At 48.0% G+C, this 19233-nt stretch overlaps 1 protein-coding gene across 1 annotated transcript in view; it reads left to right on the plus strand.

The window, feature by feature from the left end:
* Nucleotides 1-19233, plus strand: part of STARD8 (StAR related lipid transfer domain containing 8) — a 71038-nt gene that overhangs the window by 5162 nt on the left and 46643 nt on the right. The window contains exon 2 of the mRNA XM_082376557.1: nucleotides 7078-7111. Coding sequence (XP_082232683.1) covers nucleotides 7078-7111 — 34 coding nt within the window. The remainder of the gene's footprint in view (nucleotides 1-7077; nucleotides 7112-19233) is intronic.

The following is a 19233-nucleotide window of genomic DNA, read 5'->3' on the forward strand; positions in this document are numbered from 1 at the left end:
TTTTACTGAAACACAGAACTTTTAGGAAACTTATCCAAGGTCACACAGCTATTATGTGATAAACTTGGGATTTTAAACGCAGGAAATCGAAGTCCACAACCCATGTTCTATCCACTATGTTTATGTAATCTCTGCCTCAGTTTTTTCCACCTATAAAATGAGGGGGTTAGGTTGATTTATCTCTGAAAGTCCTTCCAGCTCCGGTACTCTCATTATATTTAATATTGTTGACTGAAAAAAAAAGCAAGACTCTTGCATCTTCCCATACATAGAAAAGTGCTAAATGCATTAACTTGAGATGTCTGGTTTTCTTTAATTAACGGTAATCCTTTGATGTTCCAACTACCTGGTCTTTGTGGCAAAACCCCTATATATCCAGGGTCCTCCCTTACCTCTTCAGAACAGTCCTTCAGAACTGTCTTCCAGGCTGTCTTCCAGGCTTGAAGTCCTCAGAAAGACTGCCAAATAAAGCGTAATTCTCACCTTTTAGGTTGTGCGTTTCTTCTCTGAACCTTTAAGCCAAGTGAAAAAAAGAACTGCTCCCAAATGTCAGTGATTTCTACTCAAGGTCCCTGGGGAGTGGAGCTGAGCCCAGGTTCAGAGAAATGAACCTGCCCTGGAGGCTGGTCCTCCCAGCAGCTCCTAGGGCTGGAGGAGAGCTGGAGGCCTGGCCTGCATTTCCAAATCACTAGTAAAAATAACAGGGAGCAGCGGCTCAGGCAGCCTGTGCTGGGATGTGGGGTCAGAGGTTTCACAGTGGGGTTGGGGAGTGGAGCTCCTTGACTGCGTCCCTTTGGCCCACCCCTGAGCTGCCGCTGCCGCTAGGGACCTTGGAGTCCAGCTAGACCAGCAGCTCCAAGGCTGCAGCTGCCAAGGGACAGAGCAAAGGAAGCTCTGCATTTGGGGAATAGGGCTTGAGGCCCTGGAAATGAGCATGGGTTGAGGACATTCCCTGGCCTTTCCAGCTACTCTGGCTTGGGTCCCCCTGAGAGTTGAGAGAAGAATGCGGTATAATGATACAATGTAGTAGCTGCCGGAAATGGAATGCTGACCCACAAGCCCAGCTTCGGCCTCTTCTTTCCCTCTCTGAGACTCAGTTTCCTCATCTACAACATGGGGATAATAGTCTCCACTTCAAAACTGATTGCAAGGGTGACATATGTGAAAGTGCCTGCTGCATAGTAGGTACTCAGAAAATCTGAGTTAAATTTGAAGATAGTCTATAGGTTGCTCTAGGTGATCCTGGGCTCATAGCTTGGGCCCTCAGTTTCCTCATCCATAGAATAGGGAGAAATTCTACCTGCCTGAGGAGAGCCTAGATTTGGGGACATCCTGTGGAGATAAAGACAGTAGGAAACACTGATGTTACTACCCTGAGGCTTTGAAAGTGAGTTGTTTAAGCCATTCCCCTCACTCCTCCTACCCCACCCCTACTCCCACCCTGGGCCAAACTAGTTCAGAGTCTGGAAGAGAGGCCCCATTCCACCCTGGAATCGTTGCGTCTCCTCTCTCCAGTCCCTTCCTGCACTCACCCCATCTAAGGCCCCTCTCCTAGAAGGACTCCCAAGCTCTGGGCAGGAAGGAGGGTCCCTGTTGGCTGGTGGGAAAGTTAAGTCTTTGGGATGTGACATTCCTGAGATTATCCAGAGAACCCCTGGGGGTTGCAGCTGCACTCTCTCTCCTCTCTCTGGCCGGGCTCTCCGCCTGCTGTGGAGGAGGGGAGGGCAGTAGGGCACGAGGCTGGAGAAGGCTGGGGGGAAAGGGGCCCAAAGGCAAGGAGCCAGGCCTGGGGTGGCCTTGCAGGCCAGGTGAGGAGTGGGGAGTGGGGAAGGAGTAAAGGACACCCCACCAGGACTGGCAGGAAGGAATCAAGGCAAAACGAGCCCAAGGCAGCAGGCTATCTGTCACAGGGTGAGTTATAAAATGATATACAGATCAGCATTCTTAAGGCTACAGGTCAGATCCCCTCTTGGGGGTGGGTGAGTGGGGTATTAGACCATGGTAGTTCTGGTGGGTGGGAAAGGAGAGTCAGGACTTCTGAGAGGCTCACACATTCCAAGCTAGTCTGGGACAGCTCGCACCCCCAGAGAAGGGAAAAAAATCCCCTCTGGGGATTCCTCAAAGTGCTGTCCCAGATTGAGTTCTACAAAGGCCTTCTTGAAGTCATTTCTTCCAGTGTCTTTTCCCAGCTGGGATTGTCCCTCACCCTCTTCCTTGTGATGAAAGGATAAGAATGGTCAGGGACCCACTTATTATAGGCAACAAGTCTGAGGTCCAGCAAAGAACTCGTCAAAGGCATGCGGTCAGGCCCAGAATGCCTGCTGTCACTCAGTCCCACTTTAAACCATGTCTCCCCTGTCCTTCCCAGGGGAGCGATTGGCATCCCTCAGGGCTGCAGCACCTCACTCGCAGCAGATATCACACCCTGAACATGAGCACATGTTCCCAGGCCACTGGAATGGGGTTTAAAAGCGACACCATGACACTAATGCTCCAACTGAGGCTCAATGCAGCCCCAGCACGCACACTGCAGTCCACGTACCCAGCGACCTACAAGCTGGACCATGAACTCCTTTAAGGACCCAACCTGTGTCTTATCCACCCCTGTGTCCAGTCCGACACAGCCTCTATTTCAGGCCCAGCCTAGAGGAAGTTGGCTGAGTGCATAGAATATACATGTACTCTCATGCACATACAAGTAGCCAAAGCCACTGCACCTTCTCCCGACGGAGAGACCCCAAGAGACAGAGGAATCAGCTACCAAGGGATCAGGGGAGCCTGCCTCCCACAGTGGCCGTAGTCTGTGTTGGCAACACACAGGCTGGGCCTGAGGGCAGTGAGAGCCCACTCAGGAGGGAGGGAGGGGTCAGGCTGTGAATAGGGCTCTGTGTGGCCCAGCTGAGAGGGCTGGGGGAGGCTGGAATGTCAAGAACGTGCTCTCATGACCAGCCCCAGGCTGGGGCCTGTGGCACAGGGCTGGCCAGGGGTTGAGGGGGAGCAGGGAAGCCAGGCAAGGAAAGGAGGAAAAGTCCCCACCAGCCTGCGCTCAGATAGCAGGGTAAGGGCTGGGCATAGAGGATGCTGGGAGAACAAGCTCCAAACCCGCCAATGACGCTGAGGACTCCTCAGGTCTGGACAAAGCCTGTCAGTAGCCTTTGCTACTCCAACCACCCCTCTCAGATCCCGCAACTTCTCACCCAGCAACCAGCTTCCTGTTTCCATCCCCCTTTGGGCTCTGGCTCTCTCTTTTTCACTCTTTCAACAGGATTCCCTTTTTCTGTCAAAAACTCTGGATCTGTCTCTTTCTGTCTAGCCACTCTGTCTCCCACTAGATGGCAAGCACCCCAAGCGTAAGGCCCATATCTGCTTCTGTGCAAGTTTGTATCTGCAGGTCCACCACAGGGCCTACTGCATAGTTCTGAGCAGACGCTGCACACAGGCTTCAAATCCAAGAGATTCAGAGCGAGATTCATTACAAAAGGAAGATTCCCCTCCCACTTACCCCCAACCAGGCCTTTTCCTCTGTTCCTGACCTCAGTTAATAACACCTCCATCCACCTGGTTGCCCAGGCCAGAAACCTTGCTTGGACTCATCCTTGACTCCCCTCTTCACCTCCCACATCCTGTCATTTACTGTGGTTCCATTATATAGACAGTTCATATATTGGTCCCCTCCTTTCCATCCCAAAGGCCACTGACCCTATCTGCTCCAGCCTTCCCGTGTCAAGTTTTGCCTAACCTTCCCCATCCCCATTCCCAATGAATTCCTCACTCAACAGATAGAGTAACATTCTGAAACATAAACCTGACTCTGTTACTCCCCTGATTAGGCCCCTTCAAGAGCTCCCCACTGGGCTCTGGATAAAGTTCAAGTTCTATCACATTGACCTACGAGGTTCTTCATGATCTGGCCCCGACCGCTGCTCCACACATAGTTCTTACTCTCTGTCTGGCACTCTGCTCTCCAGCCAGACTATACACATTTCCTTAAACCTCACGCTTCCACACCTCTTTGACTTTTTCTCTGCTCTTCCAGCCATGCTCTTTTCCAGTACTTACATGGAATTGTGATGATTTGTACTTGTGGCCTACCCCCTTGCCCCCACCTGGCTGTGAATTCCTCAAGGGTGGGGAACATGTTTAATTTATCTGAATCCCTGGGTACCTATCAAAGGGCCTGGCCCTTAGAGGCTCATAGTAAATGAATGGATGAATGAATGAATGACCCACCAGATGGGAAGACTGTCACCACCAATCCAGGCCTTGTTCCAGAGTGCCTATTTCTGCAACTGCTGGACTCCTGGCTCCTCTGTCCAGAATCTCCACATGACAGGAATATGTTCTACAACCCAGAAACAAAAAGAACCTTCGCCCCCTGTAGCAAAATTCTCAGATGTAAAAGTTCATACCTCAGTTTCCCCTGTAAACCTCTCAGCTACCAAAATGGCACCAGGATCAGGGCCCAAAGCTGAGTGGGTTTCATGGTCCTGGTCTAGGCCAGGTTATCCTGGACCCAGAGAAAAAAAGAATAGGATGCAATAAAACTGGGAGCCCCATAAGCCTAAACTGTAAACTTGGTTCTGCCATGTACTAGCTGTGTGGCCTTGGGAAAGTCATTTCTCTTCTCTGGGCCTCATGTTCTTTATGTGTCACATGAGTATAAGAAAACCTACCATGTCTGTGATAGTCAAACACGTTTACTTATTTGTAACCTGTAAATCCCTGTGTAAATTTAAAGCTTAATTAGCTCCTGAACGATCTTTAATTCTCTTACACCTATGGTGCGTTAGGGGGTAGGGTGGGAGAGGAGGGAATTTAATAAGAATAGAACAGGATTGCAGAGTAACAGTGTGCCCTACCCATCAGTTCGTCTCCTAATTTTCCAGAACTGTCACATTTAGGACCTCACAAGGCCCTGCTTCCACCTTCCCTCCCACCCCCTCAGCCTTTTTTTTTTTAACTCCCCTTTTGTCCACCACTGAGAATTATATTGAGTTGCTTAATCATGGGTCCACTTTGGAGTTTGTAGGAGAATTTCATATCTTTCTTTCTCGATTGGTCTTTCCCCTCTCTTCACACCTATCTCGTTCTAGAACTGTCCATCTCCCTCACACTAACATCCCTTGAGGACTTTTCCAATGAACACTCAGGGGGGACACCTCCTACCCCTACACTCTCTTGTGGCCAATTGTGGGTTGGAGATTCACCAGATTTTGTCTTGTGGTCTACGAGGGTGGATCTGACTTTTGGTCATTTCAGAGTGATCTAGAGCTGAGATTAATCTCCCGGGACTAGAAATCATTGTAGTCAAGTGTCTGCACCTGGTGTGGCAATCATTGTGCAGGGATAAGACAGATAAAAAGTACTATGGCAACCCCTTTCCTTATAATATTTTGGTTGGCTTAGAGACTAGCTGCATGAAGGCAGGAGAATAGGCAAGACAACCCTTCTACCTCTAAGAGGAACCCTTCTTTCTTTCCTTAACTATTTTTTTTTTTAATTTTTATTTATTATTTATTTATTATGTTTATTTTTGGCTGTGTTGGGTCTTCGTTTCTGTGTGAGGGCTTTCTCCAGTTGCGGCGAGTGGGGGCCACTCTTCATCGCGGTGCGCGGGCCTCTCACTATCGCGGCCTCTCTTGTTGCGGAGCAGAGGCTCCAGACGCTCAGGCTCAGTAGTTGTGGCTCACGGGCCCAGTTGCTCCGCGGCATGTGGGATCTTCCCAGACCAGGGCTCGAACCCGTGTCCCCTGCATTGGCAGGCAGATTCCCAACCACTGCGCCACCAGGGAAGCCCATCTTTCCTTAACTATTGAATTCACATCTATACCACTATCATTTTAGCCCAAGCCACCAACATTGCTTACCTGCACCACTGCAAAAGCCTTCTAAGAGACCTCCCTGCTTCCTCTGTAGCTCCAAAATCCATTGTCCACACAGCAGCCAGAGTGATCTCTCTACGATGGAAGTCAGATCTTGCCATTCTCCTGTTCTATGCCTTCCAATGGCTACCTACCATCGTTTGAATCGAAGCCAAAATCCTCACCCTGGCCTTCAAAATCCTGCATAATTTGGCCCTTGACTCTCTTAACCTCTGTTTGGAATGTTCTGCACCCAGATTGTCACATCGCTGGCTCCTTCTTGTCATCCAGGCCTTGCTCAAAGTTCAGCTCCCCTGAGAGATGCTCTCTGGTCACCTTTTCTAAAGCAATCCCCGCCTCTTCTGTCTACCCTATCATTCTCTACTTCATCATGTTTTTTAAAGTTTCTCCTTCTTGGTTCTTAGTGATGTCTGTGATTTCCTTATTGATTTATTTGTTTACCTATTTATTGTTTGTCCCTGCTCCATGAGGACAGGGACCTTATCTGTCTGAATCTATGCTATATCCTTAGCATCCTATTATAGTGCCTTGTAGGGCATCGGTGCTCTATAAATTTTTGTTGAATGAATTAATTTATAATATTCTTTATCATTTAAAAATGCTTTTGTGTATATCAGTTTCTCACAAAATCTGTGACGTTGGGATTATTACTATCCTAGGCTTATGGATACAGAAACTGAGTTTCAAGAGGTTATGGGTGATGTCCAATGTTATATAACCAATAAATAGGGGAAGGTGGCCCTGAACTTCAGCTTTCCAGTTCCAAATACTGCTTTTCCCACCAACATACCTTGCTTCTAACCTGGTTGATGCTATACCAAGGATGGCATGTTCCAAGCAAATGCTGACTGATTCTTTGATAATTCTTATTGTCAGGCATTGGAACAGTACTGTGACCCGCACAGACTGCCTCTGATCTCCTGACTTGGGGGTGCTCTTATTCCATGAGAATGACATGAACCAGAGGAGTCAGCCAGTGGAGTGGGAGAAAGTAGTATGGAGTGGGCGGTCAGGAGTCTGGGCTTCTAAGCTCCACTTTGCTCCCTACTTGTACTTCATTTTCCTTTTCTGTGGGCCTCCGTGTGTCTTCCTGTAAAATGGGTAGATTGAACTTGCTGACTTCAAAGATTCCTTCCAGTTTTGATATTGTGTGGGGCTCTGCAATGCCTTAATTTCTCCTCTGTTTCCTTTACAGTGCTTCCCATTGCTGCAGGGGAGGAAGAATGCCGGTAAGTGCATGAGGTAGGGCTCAGAAGTGGCATGCAATGGCACTGAGCTTCTCAGTGGTCCTCACAGACTAGCTGATCGGGTCCCTGGACCGTGGAGCTGATGTCCTAGATGCTGAAGCTGGAGATGTTCTCTGTCTCCCTCCAGTGGGCATTTCCTGGGCTCCTCAGCCTGGTCTTCTGGAAGTGAGTGGGTGTGCAGAACTTCTGTATTTCTCAGGTTTTCTCCAGTCAGGGAGCCAGGGGAGGATCTCCCTACAGAGCTATCAGCAAGTGGCAGCCACCCATACGCTTCCCTTGTTCTCAGATGCCTTCTTTCTACTGGGAAGTATATTAGGGTGGGAGATATGTTGGGAAAGGGAACAGGTAAGATGAGGGTGAAGGAAAGAGACTTGGCATTTGGAGTTCAGTGTGTGATATTTCCAATGCTTACCTTGTGTGGAAGTCTACCAAGAGGGTTACTTAGGGCTGAAGGGATATATATATATATATATATATATATATATATATATATATATATATATATATATATAGCCTTGAGGGAGAAAAATCTTTCCCTTTCCTCTCTAACAAGTTTCTTTGAGGTTGGCTTCTTATCTGCCTTCTGCCTCTGGTGTCCTACTTGGGTGTGGACAAGTGGGTGGCATTCTGGAGCAACTCCCTTCCATTGAAGAGGGCACAGTTGTCTAGAGGGGGATGACTTCTTTGGGGAGGAAGAGAAAGAAGGATATTGGTCAGGAATGAATTTGCTGCCAGAGCCTGGACTCCTGGCATCAACCAGGCTCTGCTGAGGTCATCTAGGTCATCCTCCTGGCTCCAGCCCGATCTCAGCCATTCCCACTGGCTTCAGGTTTTCATCAGGATGAGTTCAGGGCTTGAATGAGCATGGCTGCTAGACAGCAATTAGGGCTGGGGGGTCACGGAAACAGAAAGACACCAATTAAGAAGCGGCATACTAAGCGCCTGCGCGAGGCATCTTGGGAAGATGTTGGAAGAGACAACCCGAGCCCTCGCTCCTGAGCACCTCCCCAAGTTGTTGGAGCTGGTTTGGACACAGTCTTACCAGGAGGCAGAGAGGGGATCTGGTTACCTCTCAAGGACTTCTCCACCTAGGACCCTGAGTTCTTGGGTGGTGGCTGCTGAAAAAGAAGAAGAGCCAGCAGGGCGAGGTGTTTATTTACATTGCCATGACAGCAGATGAGAGGGGACCTATTTTGGAGCAGGAACACTGCTTTGATCAGCACACAGCACACATCTGTTTCTCTGTGCCACACCCCCTCCCAAGCCTCCCCTATCACCATTCCAGGGCTTCTTGCTGAGCACAGTTCCTGCTTTGCAACAGAGACTTCTGGGGGCACAAGATCTATGGGCTGCCCATACCGGGGGAAGGACAAACTTCTCCATTTCAGAGACACCAGCTGCAAAGGCTAAAAAGAAACCCTCAGGCCCTGAAATAGTGACCCCCCCCACCAGACAAAAGCACTCTCAGCGGCTGCCAAGTTGCCTCATTAGAATGTCTGTGCCAGGCTGAGTTGCCAGTGCTGAATCCCGGGCGGGTGGGCACCAGGTGGCTGAGTGGCCTGTGGTTTCTAGAGGAAAGAGGAGTGTCTTTTAGAGGGCAGGGTCAGGCAGAAGAGATTGCCACCTGCAGAACTGAGCTGGGACTGATTTTTGTGCTACTTCTTTAGGTTAAAGTTTGAAAATGTCTATTTAAGGGCAAGTGTGAACACATTGTCTCAGGCTGATCCAAAGACAATCTGGCACAAATTAAGAGTTTATGTGGATACGGCAGTGGAAGCAGCGAGGCACTGAAAATCAAAGGACCTGGATTGTATACCAAATTTCATAACCAATTCACTGCGTGGACCCAGGCGTGAAACTTCCTCTCTCTGGACCAACGTCCACATCTGTAAAATGGAGCTTATTGCATGGGGGTCTTGCATGGATCGCAAGAGGTAGTGCGTTAAAACATCAAAGTGCTGAGCAAATGTGATTATTTTTGAGATATAGCTCAAGGAGGGAGAGAACTCTTGGTTTGTTTAGTTATTGATTTTTTTTGGACTAGGTAATGACTTCACCTGTTTTAAAATTCAAGAGGTATGAAAATAAAAATCTTCCCACTTCTGTCTCTCCACCACCCAGCAATCCTCTTGGATGTGACCAATGTTACCAGCTTCTTGGGCCCTTGATGAATTTTGAAGGTCTAAAGGAAGTGAGCTGTACTAGCCAAGACTTCAGTGGAGGCTGTAGATGCCTGATTTGGGCTGGGAGTAGGGTTGAGGGGAGTGTGCAAAAAGGGCAATGGAGAAGGAATTGCGGGGCAGGAAATGTGGAGCACTGGTGGAATAAGCATTTGTTTGGGAATCAAGAGACCTGGGATCCAGTCTTGACTGTATGACTCATGGTTGAATGATCTTAAGAACCTTCCCCTTTCTAACTCTCAGTGTTCTATCTGTACATTGAGCCTGCTGTGTTCTCATATGCCATTCTTACAAGTTCCACCAGAGTAGAGCAGAAGTGGTGGAGGGGAGGACGGCCCAGGGACATTTTAGAGAAGGAGAAGCCAGTACGCTGACTCAAAGCTGATAATTGAGTATGCTTTTCATATGTAATCTTCTTCCTATTAAGATTAGTCAATCAAAGGGTTCTCTGCCACCACGCTACTGCTTTTGTCCTAGTGGTTTCACCGACAGAGCAAACCTTTGGCACCGTCTGCACAGGAGAACATTAGGAACGTCCAACTGGCTTCAACATATGTAATGCTGCCCAGGCCCAGGAGGATAGCCTGAATAAACTTTGGTGGTCCTGCTATCATGGCCCAAGAATCTACTAGCACAATGTTTCCCAAATTTCACTTATTGGTGAACCAACTTCTCAATTTTTGCCATTATTTCATCCTGTGCCATTATGTACTTATTATGTTTCTTTAACTCAACCCGATTTTAAACAATAACCTCACTTTAAGCCGTAAATATCTATGAAGCGAGGGGTTGAGGTACTAGTTACAGCTTTCCTAATGCATATTGAATTCAACATATATCTATCACAATTCAAAACATCAGTGTATCATCACTCCAAACCATCCCATGCATATATACCCAGCATTGGAAACCACAGAGGTAGCGGTAACACAAACCGGCAGGTCAAGAAGGCCTTCAGACCGTTGGAGCTCACGCCAAGACTCACTCGGTGCTCCCGGGCTCCCTGCGTCACTCCATACTCCTTATGTTGTGTTACTTAGGGATGAATTGCTCCTGAGATGGAAATAGGTTCTGGAACCTAAAAGGAGCCCCTTCCCTCCAAACAAAATCCACAATTCTGAATTGCCTCACAGGTACTGAAGAGAGAACACTTGACTAGGGCACCAGAAGTTCTAGGTTCCAGTTTTGGCTCTGCCCCTGACCAGCTGTGTGACTTTGGGCCTGCCCCTTCCCCTCTCTGGGCCTTCGTGTTCCCAACTATAATATGAAGAGTTTGGTCTAAATGACCTCTAAGGTATCTTGCTGCTCTGAAATTCAACGACTTCTTGACTTGCAGACCCTACACTTCTGTTTAACTCATTAGCTCCCCTTCCCAGCAGTCCACAGAGGTGAGAAGGCAGCTGACCTTCCCTCCCATTGCCCTTGCACCAAATCCTCCCTGAGGCCCCTTGCTCCCAGTGCACAAGGCTCCTTTTGTTGCCTGGAGCCATTCAGGGCTTCTCTTCAAGCTCTCTTGTTGAAGTGGCTGAGGCGACCTGTGGGGTAATAGTTGGCCTGTAACAAGAGCCCTGGCTCCCCAACCCAACTGGCTCCAGCCTGGCTGCAGGCTTGGACTCAGCACCGGACTTTGTCCATCAGCTGCCCAGACCCCTCCCTCCAGTTCTGAGAGGGCAGAGAGACTAGTTTAAAAGGGAAAAAATAGAAACTAATACATTTATTTAAATGCATTTATTTAAGTTGCTATTAGACGTCACTTCTAAGGCTCAAGAGGACAGTAGACCAAAACACTGAGTCTATGAAAATCATCATCATAATAATAATTCAATTAACTTCCTCTCTTTTGAAAATGACCAAATCATTACAGTAACTAATTCTTGACAGATCTGGCCATTTAACATTTGCCATTTTATGAAGAACGTTTGCAGGGCATAGCTTATCTAGCATTTGACAGATATTTTACCCAGCAACTTGGAATAGTATAAAAACCGACTTAGGGGGTATCTGGAATTGATTATCATTTGAGACAGGAAATCTTTCAACCATGGTCTGCAGTGAATTCAGCCAAGGTAAAATACACTGGACTGTGAGTTGAAAATTCTAAGATCTAATCCCAAGTCTGACATTAACTCCTTCTGTGACCTTGAGTTAGTTGCCTCCCCTGCCTGGACCTCAGTTTCCTTGTATGAAAAATGAGAAGGTTGAACTAGAAGGTCCCAAGGTCCTTTGCACTCTACTCTGTGTCGTCCTCCACCCCCTGTCCCTGCCAGAGTCAGGCTGAAAGGAGGGAGAGGCAGGGATAGGGTCAGTGAAAAGGGCAGTTTCAAGATGTTCTTTTGGATAGGGGAAGGATTTCCAGACCCACGGAGGAGAGTAACAGCTTCCTTTAGGGTCAAAATGGGCTGGGAAGTCCAGGTCCCCGATGCTTGCTGTCAGGAGTACAAAACAGAAAGCCAAGCCCAGGCTTACCGATACGAGCCAAGCAAATGTCCTGAGGCACAGCTTAGTTGGCCATTTTCACAGCCTGGGCCAAACCAGAAGATCAGAGCAAGGGCTGCGTGGCATGGGACAGCTACCCAGGGGCTGGGGAGGGAATGGGAGTTGCAGATGGAATGACAGGTCTGGAAAGTGTTATTGGACGCTTCCACCAGAAGCTCACATGAATCCTTCAAACTCAACACTAAAGAGCATAGTTCTTCATCATTCTCCTGGAAACCTTCTCCTTCTCTAGGATTCTCTTGCTTGGTTAATGTACCATCATCCACCCAGTCACTCAAGCAAGAATCATGGAAATCGCTTGGGCTCCTCCCTATCTCATTCGCTACCATGCAGTCACCAAATCATGCCCATGAAACTTCTCCGTAGTGTTTCTCAAATCTGCCCCTTCTTTTCCACCCACGCTGCCGTAGCCCTGCATCTCGGCCCTTAGCATCTCTGACATGGATGGTTGCTACAGTTCCTAACTGGTCTCCCTGCCAGCATGCTTTCCCTTCCAATCCACCTCCCATACTGCTGCCAGAGTTCTCTCTTTAAAAGAAAAATTTGGTCATGCTCAAAAAACCTTTGATTGTTCCCTGCCTTTGGTCAAAGTCCAGATTTTTTGTGTTGGCAATCAAGGTTCTTCACAAGTTAATAACCTGTCTTTCTTACTTCATCTCACACCACATCCCCACATTTCCGAGCCCCATGGGACAACTCAGAATTCCCTATGCATACAATGAACTCTCATACTGGACTCTCCACTGTGGGTGTCTTTGCCAGTCCCCCTACTTGGCTTGTCAAGCCGTCTTCTGGTCCTCTGGACAAGCCCATCTTGTCCATATTTCTATTATAACACATCATGCAGTTCTGCATTTGCTTCTTTTCTTTCCTGTATCTCCCATGGACCATGAGCTCTTCGTGTACAATAACTATATCTGACTGACCTCTGTATTCCCAGAACTAAGCACAGGGCCTCACAGAAACAACGAATCTGCCAAGGACTGTCTTTTATTTTTGATGGCATAGCAAAGGAACTTCTGGTAATTAGACTAGTGACTTCTTTCTCAGCAGACTTTCTTCCCTATCACTTCAGCTCTGAACTAGCTATTACAGATGAACACAGAGCCCCCACTGGCTCCAGATGACAAATTGTCTTGAGACAGGGCTTTGACGGGCTTAACAGTTGCAGCCAGTGGTACAGATTCATGTAAAACACGTTTCCACCAAACCCTTGAAACTTGGAGGTTGCCTACACCTCAAGGCAAGAAGGGCACTTAAGGACCATATTCATATTAATCAGTGGCTTACAAACTGAGTCCCGAGGAACTCTAGAGTCCCCAGAGATTCACTGGGAGATGTGAGAAGAGGACAGATTTGGGGGGGTTGCTTCACTCAACCAAATCTATTTCACCTCTTGGAAGTTCCATAAAGGTTTCATTTGGAGACTGAAATTGGCCACATAAAAGTGGATATTGGAGACCACTGCTCTAGTCCAGTGCTCATCTGCTAACACTTGCTCACCCTTTATACCATTCCTGCTATGTGCCCAGTCAGGCTCAGACCAAGCTCTCCAGGTATCGTCAAGCATCCCTTTTCATCCTGTACTCGGTTGAAAGTTCTTCTTTATATGGAGCCAGAATCTGCCTCACAACTTCCACCCAGTGGTCTTGTTTTCACCCCTTGGAGTCTCATGGAAGTTGTTCTATTCCTTCTTCCCCTATGGCCAATCTGATGGCATTTAGAATTTCCCAAAGTCTGAGATGGAAGGAACCTTGTAGCTCATACAGTCCAATGCTCCCATTGCAGTTGGTGAACCTGAAGCTCAGAGAAGGTAGGTGATCTGCAAAACAGCAGACAGCACTTAGCAGTAAAACTGAGACCAGAACCCAAGTCCCCACTCATGTATAATGTCCTCCCAGAATCTGTCTTTCCACAGAATGAACAGCTCCCACTCCTAATTTCTCACAGTCCTGATGACTCTTTCCTAAACTTACTCCCAATTGACAGCACCCAAGTGCTGAAGATCAGCAGCTCAGCTGGTGAAAGCTCCGTGGTGTCCAGGCTTTCATCAGCCTGGGCTAAGGGCAAAGGCAAAGGAGAGCAAACTGGCATCGGAAGCAGAGCTGTTTCCTCATCACAGCCTGGATGCTGTTCTCCTCCTCTTTCCATGGGACTAAATTCCATTCCTATAGCCCTTCTCCTATGGCAGGGCAGCCAAGGGGCAGCTTTCAGAGGCCCCTTCTGACCTGTTTGCTAGAGGGTCCCTGCTGTGTGACCCTCCACATCCCCAAACCAGAAACAGGAAGAGTTGATTTGGTTTACGTTTCAAGAAGAAAAATGAAAACATAGGCAGTAGGGCTCCTGAGAACAGAGGCTTCCAACTCTGTGTCCATGTGCCCCCGGAGCAGGATATTTCAGGGAATACATTCCACAGGGGAAGGGAATGGTCTCCTTATTAAAAACAAAACACAAAACCCTTCAACGTTTGGAAAAAGAAAACGGCCAAAGGAGACCCTTAAGGAGGGGAGGGGCAGTTGTTTCAGAATCTCCAATGCTCCCGGCCACCACCCCCCGCCCCCCACATCCACCACTTGGCGCTTTGATCATACTTTGATCTCACTGCTGTTATCAGCACATCTGGCCCCCAGAGATGCCCTGTTCCCTTTAACCTATGGCCCAAGAGAAGGTCCAAGCACCTTTTCTTGTTTCCCTGAGGATCATCAAAGTAGGCTGGCACTTAGAACCTTCCTTTAAAACCAAGCAAAAAAACCCAGAATGAATAATGAATTCATTAATTCATAATTAATTAATTAACAGAACATGCAAATTGCAGAACAGCATTCAGACTTTGCAAAGTACATGCTTCTTGTCTTGAGAAAACCAGCAAAAGCAGGGAAGCACTTTGCCAGTCCCTAAATATCTCTCACAGGATAATTACTTCATTGCCCCACATGAGCTGCTGTAAATTTGCCTGACTTTCTCCCCTCTCAGCTCTCTGTTGCTGGGAGGTGGTGCCATCTTGTTTCCCAACCACAGTTACCAAAATGGCCAGAGCAAAAGGTCTTTTGGAAAAAAACAAAACCTTCCAGAACACCTAGTGTCCTTTCCAGTTCTGGTTTCTGGGCTGAGGAACATGGCTAGTTCACAGCTAGTTGGCAGGGTAGAAGTGTGGATCATCTCGGTGCCAAAGAAACATGGTCCTGCAAAGGAAACAGTTCTGGCCACCTCTGAAGCTTCTACAGAGCTTCTATACGTGTCACATGTGTGAATGCATGCACACACACATATAGCCTCTTCACCAAAATCTTAACCTTCACCACACAAAAACGTGCTACTCTCTCTTGCTTCTCAAAGGGGTCTCTGTGTCCCCTTGGGTCAGAGGTAAGCAGAACCTCTTCCCAGATGTTTCCAAGAGCATCTGTATGGAATAGCTCATTCTCCCTAAAAGATCTGGGGGAAAAACGTCATTTTTGAATTAAAACAAGCATAAATATATGTAATGGAATAGCATGCAAAATTCACATGAATTTGTAAGATAAAAGTGGAGACTTCCAAGAAATTTCTCACTTATGGCTGGCAACATGGGCTCCCCGGCTCCTTGGGGCTGTGTGGGGAATGAGTTCATTCTGTTCAGTCGTTTGGGGGTACCCTGGTGCAAAGGTTTGAGAAGCACTCACTGAACTGGTAGGCTCCCTGAGGGCAGAAACTTTGTCTCATTCCTCTCTGTATCCTCACGCCTAATACATAGCCAGCAACAGAGAGAGTGCTCAAGAACTGTTTGCTCCATCCTTCTATCAGCCCATCCATCCTTCCCAAGAAACCAGTGCAAAAGGTGGCTTTAGGCTGATGAAAAGGGCTCAGTTTCTGAAGAACTCAGACAGCTCTGGGTCTGAATTCTGACTCTGTCACCTATCAGCTGTGTGATCACCTCTCTGAGCCTCAGTTTTCTCAGTTTGAAAATAAAGATCCAAACACCCAATTCCTGGGTTGTTGTGGGAACTAACTGTGATAGTGGGAGTGAGACAGCTCTATAAGCTCCCAGGCAATACACAAATAATAGTTATTAAATGATTATAAAAGTGACCATCACGACCAGTCCAAGCAGGAGAGTGGGGGAAGGGAGAGATGTTTTCTCCAGTCCAGAAGTCTGACTTGAGATTAAGAAGGCAGGAGCTGAGGCCTCAAGAATGAGCCCCTGGGCCTCTCTGATGGGGAGGGCCCAGGTTGGATGGCTCCGGAGTCCCACCCCCACTCCAGGGAGGCAGTGTGTATAGGCAGCTTCGGGCAGAGTGATGGAAGTATCAGATGTGTCTCTGTATACCTCCAGTCTCCAAAGACCAGATGTGCTTGCTTTCTCATATCTGCCGATGAGCCCTGTGGAGGCCTGGCTCACACACAGCAAGGGTCACACGTCAGCTGGGCTAAAGTTACAATCAGGCACGATGGCTTGGTGGCTAGCAGCTCTGTGACCCTGGGCAAGTGTCTTCTCTTTCTGGGCCCCAACTTCCCCATCATTAAAATGAGGGGATTGGATAGAGTGACCTCTAAGGCCCTTCCATCTCCTACACACTGTGGTTGTACGGCCCTTAATCGGAAAGTTGTTTGACCTTGTTTTTCCAAAAATGTGATCAATCTGATCATCTGAGAGTTTGATACTGAATCCTGGACCTTAGTGAAAAGCAGTGTGGGGAGGCCTGCCTGGGCCCCCTTCTGTTTGTAAGCCTCCTGGTCCCTAGGGCTCCTTCTGCCTGGGTCTGGCTGGACTGGCCCATCTCCAGGGCAATTTGTGATCACGTTCCAGGTGAGGGGCGGGTGGGTGAAGCAGGTGTTTCCCAAGGCTGGGACTCAGGGCCAGGTACCTCACAATATAAAATGAAGAAAGGAAAGAAAACAGGAAATCCTGCCCACTCTATGCACCTAATTGTTCAGGCAAAATTCCTTCTAGGCAGGGCTGCTGTCGCAGAAGTCAGCAACAGCTGCTGGGCTGGAGAGCTGCTGTGGTCCCTGGGATTCTGAGTCTCCTCACCCCCATCTCAATCTGTTCAGACCTTTGCCATTCTTTGACAGCCAGTTCAAATAGTGTCCCCTCCCCACCACCTTCAAATCCTCTGCATACTGTTTGTCTGTCTTAGAGCATGGATCATGTTCTGCCTTGTGTTGGAGCTATTTCCTTCTCATAAGGATTCGAAATAAACTACATTCTCTGAGGAAAAACTTTAACCTGAATATCTGGATATAAAATGGAGAGCCAAAGTCCTATAACTCCTCACTCCCACTTTTGAGAATTAGCCACCGTTAGGAAGTTTTTCCGGTAGTTTCCAGAAAGCTTCTATTGTCAACGCTATTGAAAATGCGAGAGAGCATGATGCTTTGGAGGGAGCACTGGCTCTGGAAATTAAACACCTGGGTCTGTGTCTCAGCTCTCCACTTGCCGGTCAGATCAGCTAGGGTGAATTCTGTCTTCTCTTTGACTCTCAGTCCTCTGCTCTGTAAAATGGGATAACAGTTCCTCTCCTGCTATCTCACAGGGTTGTTGTAAGGACCAAATGAGACAAAAGAAATGAAAGCATTTTGGAAACTCTAAGGGATGCTCTATTTATCTCCATGCTTGTCTTTGCAATTTGACTGTAAGCACCTTGAGAACAGAAACCTTGGCCCATCTGGGACTGGGTCCCCATTGCCCCTAGTTCTGATGATTTGTCTGGAACAGGCAAGTGGTGACTGTCAGGTGGGGCGGGGGGCAGGCATGGAGCTCAAGCCCAGGGGGTGCACCACACCCAGCGGAGTCAGTGCTTTGCTCCTGCCCTGGTTCTGGGCACATAGTTCCCTGAGCTTCCTCTGGAGCCAAACTCAACCTCAACCGAGAGGACCATTTTTCTAAAGTCACTTGGCTTTTAAAATGCTGCTCTACTTTGAAAATTCAGCAACTCCTGTTCCCACCCTCTACCTCCCTCAGCTCCCAGTTCCTCGGATTCTGACCCTAAGTAGTGTTTTCAGAGTTCTCAGCACACACACACACACACACACACACACACACACACACACACACACAGACACATTTGCGTGTGTGTGTGTGCAGATACATAGATATAAATGAGAGAGAGAGAGAGAGAGAGGAAAGTGGCCAAGAAGGTTCAATTTTCTAAATGGACCAGATATAAAAGGGTTGGAAATTAAAGCTAGAAAACTCCTCGGATATCATTTAGTCCAATCGCTCCTCCCCTTCAACCTTTAACAGATGGACAAACTGAGACCCAGAAAAGGGAAGGGACTCACCCAGGGAGTTAGTGGCTCTGACAGCCAAGTAAAGGTAGGGAGAAGGAGCAAGGCTTTGGGCCGAAGGGTTCAAGTTAGGGGATCCAGCCTGGGGAAGATGGGTGGGGCCCGAGAAGAGATGAATGTGGCCAGAGTGGGAGGATCAATTAGGAGAATCAGTCAGGACCAGCTGAGAAACTTCCCTGGGAAGTGGAAATATAAGAAATATGAGGGTTGTGGTTTAGCAAGTTATTATGAGCCTTGCTGAGCAAGGAGAGGGAGGGGAGAGGAAGAGAAAAACAGAGGGGGGCCAGAAAAGGAGAAGAAATATAAGAAGGAAGGCTGACCTGGGCGAATGGAGGACACTTAGAGTGATGGGTCAGTAAGGGCTGAACTGAGCAAGTCAGCAGAGCCTTGTCACCTGTGGGACATCCAGCCACTTTACAGGTTCCCGCCGGTCTGCTCCCTGGCTTCTTCTAGGCTCTGAGCATGCGAGCCAGTTCTTCTTTTCTTTTTTTTTTTTTTTTAGCATCTTTATTGGAGTATAATTGCTTTACAATGGTGTGTTAGTTTCTGCTTTATAACAAAGTGAATCACTTATACATATACATATGTTCCCATATCTCTTCCCTCTTGCGTCTCCCTCCCTCCCACCCGCCTTATCCCACCCCTCTAGGTGGCCACAAAGCACCGAGCTGATCTCCCTGTGCTATGCGGCTGCTTCCCACTAGCTATCTATTTTACGTTTGGTAGTGTATATATGTCCATGCCACTCTCTCACTTTGTCACAGCTTACCCTTCCCCCTCCCCATATCCTCAAGTCCATTATTTTCTTCGCAAACTCAGTCTTTTCCCACTGCCCACTGTTTGGGGAAGTGGCCCCAGACCATAGGCTTTATCTCTGCAGATCTGGGGCAAGGGCACCCTGAAGCCTGGCCTGGCTGGCTGCCAGAACAGGAATGCACCCACTCTACAGCCACGGTCTGGTTTTAGGTGCACAGTCACATTGAGAGGTGAACTCAGCGCAACTTTCAGATGAAGGGTAAGAGAACATACCAATGGAGATAACCATAAGAATAACAAAAATAACTAAATATGTATGGAGAACCAATAGTTGGACCGATCAAGAAGGAGGGCACTAGAGCCAAAATGCCTGTATTCGAATCCCAGTTGTACCCCCCATTAGCTGTG

The sequence above is a fragment of the Balaenoptera borealis genome (assembly GCF_965194805.1).
Source record: "Balaenoptera borealis genome assembly, chromosome: X".
NCBI lineage: Eukaryota > Metazoa > Chordata > Mammalia > Artiodactyla > Balaenopteridae > Balaenoptera > Balaenoptera borealis.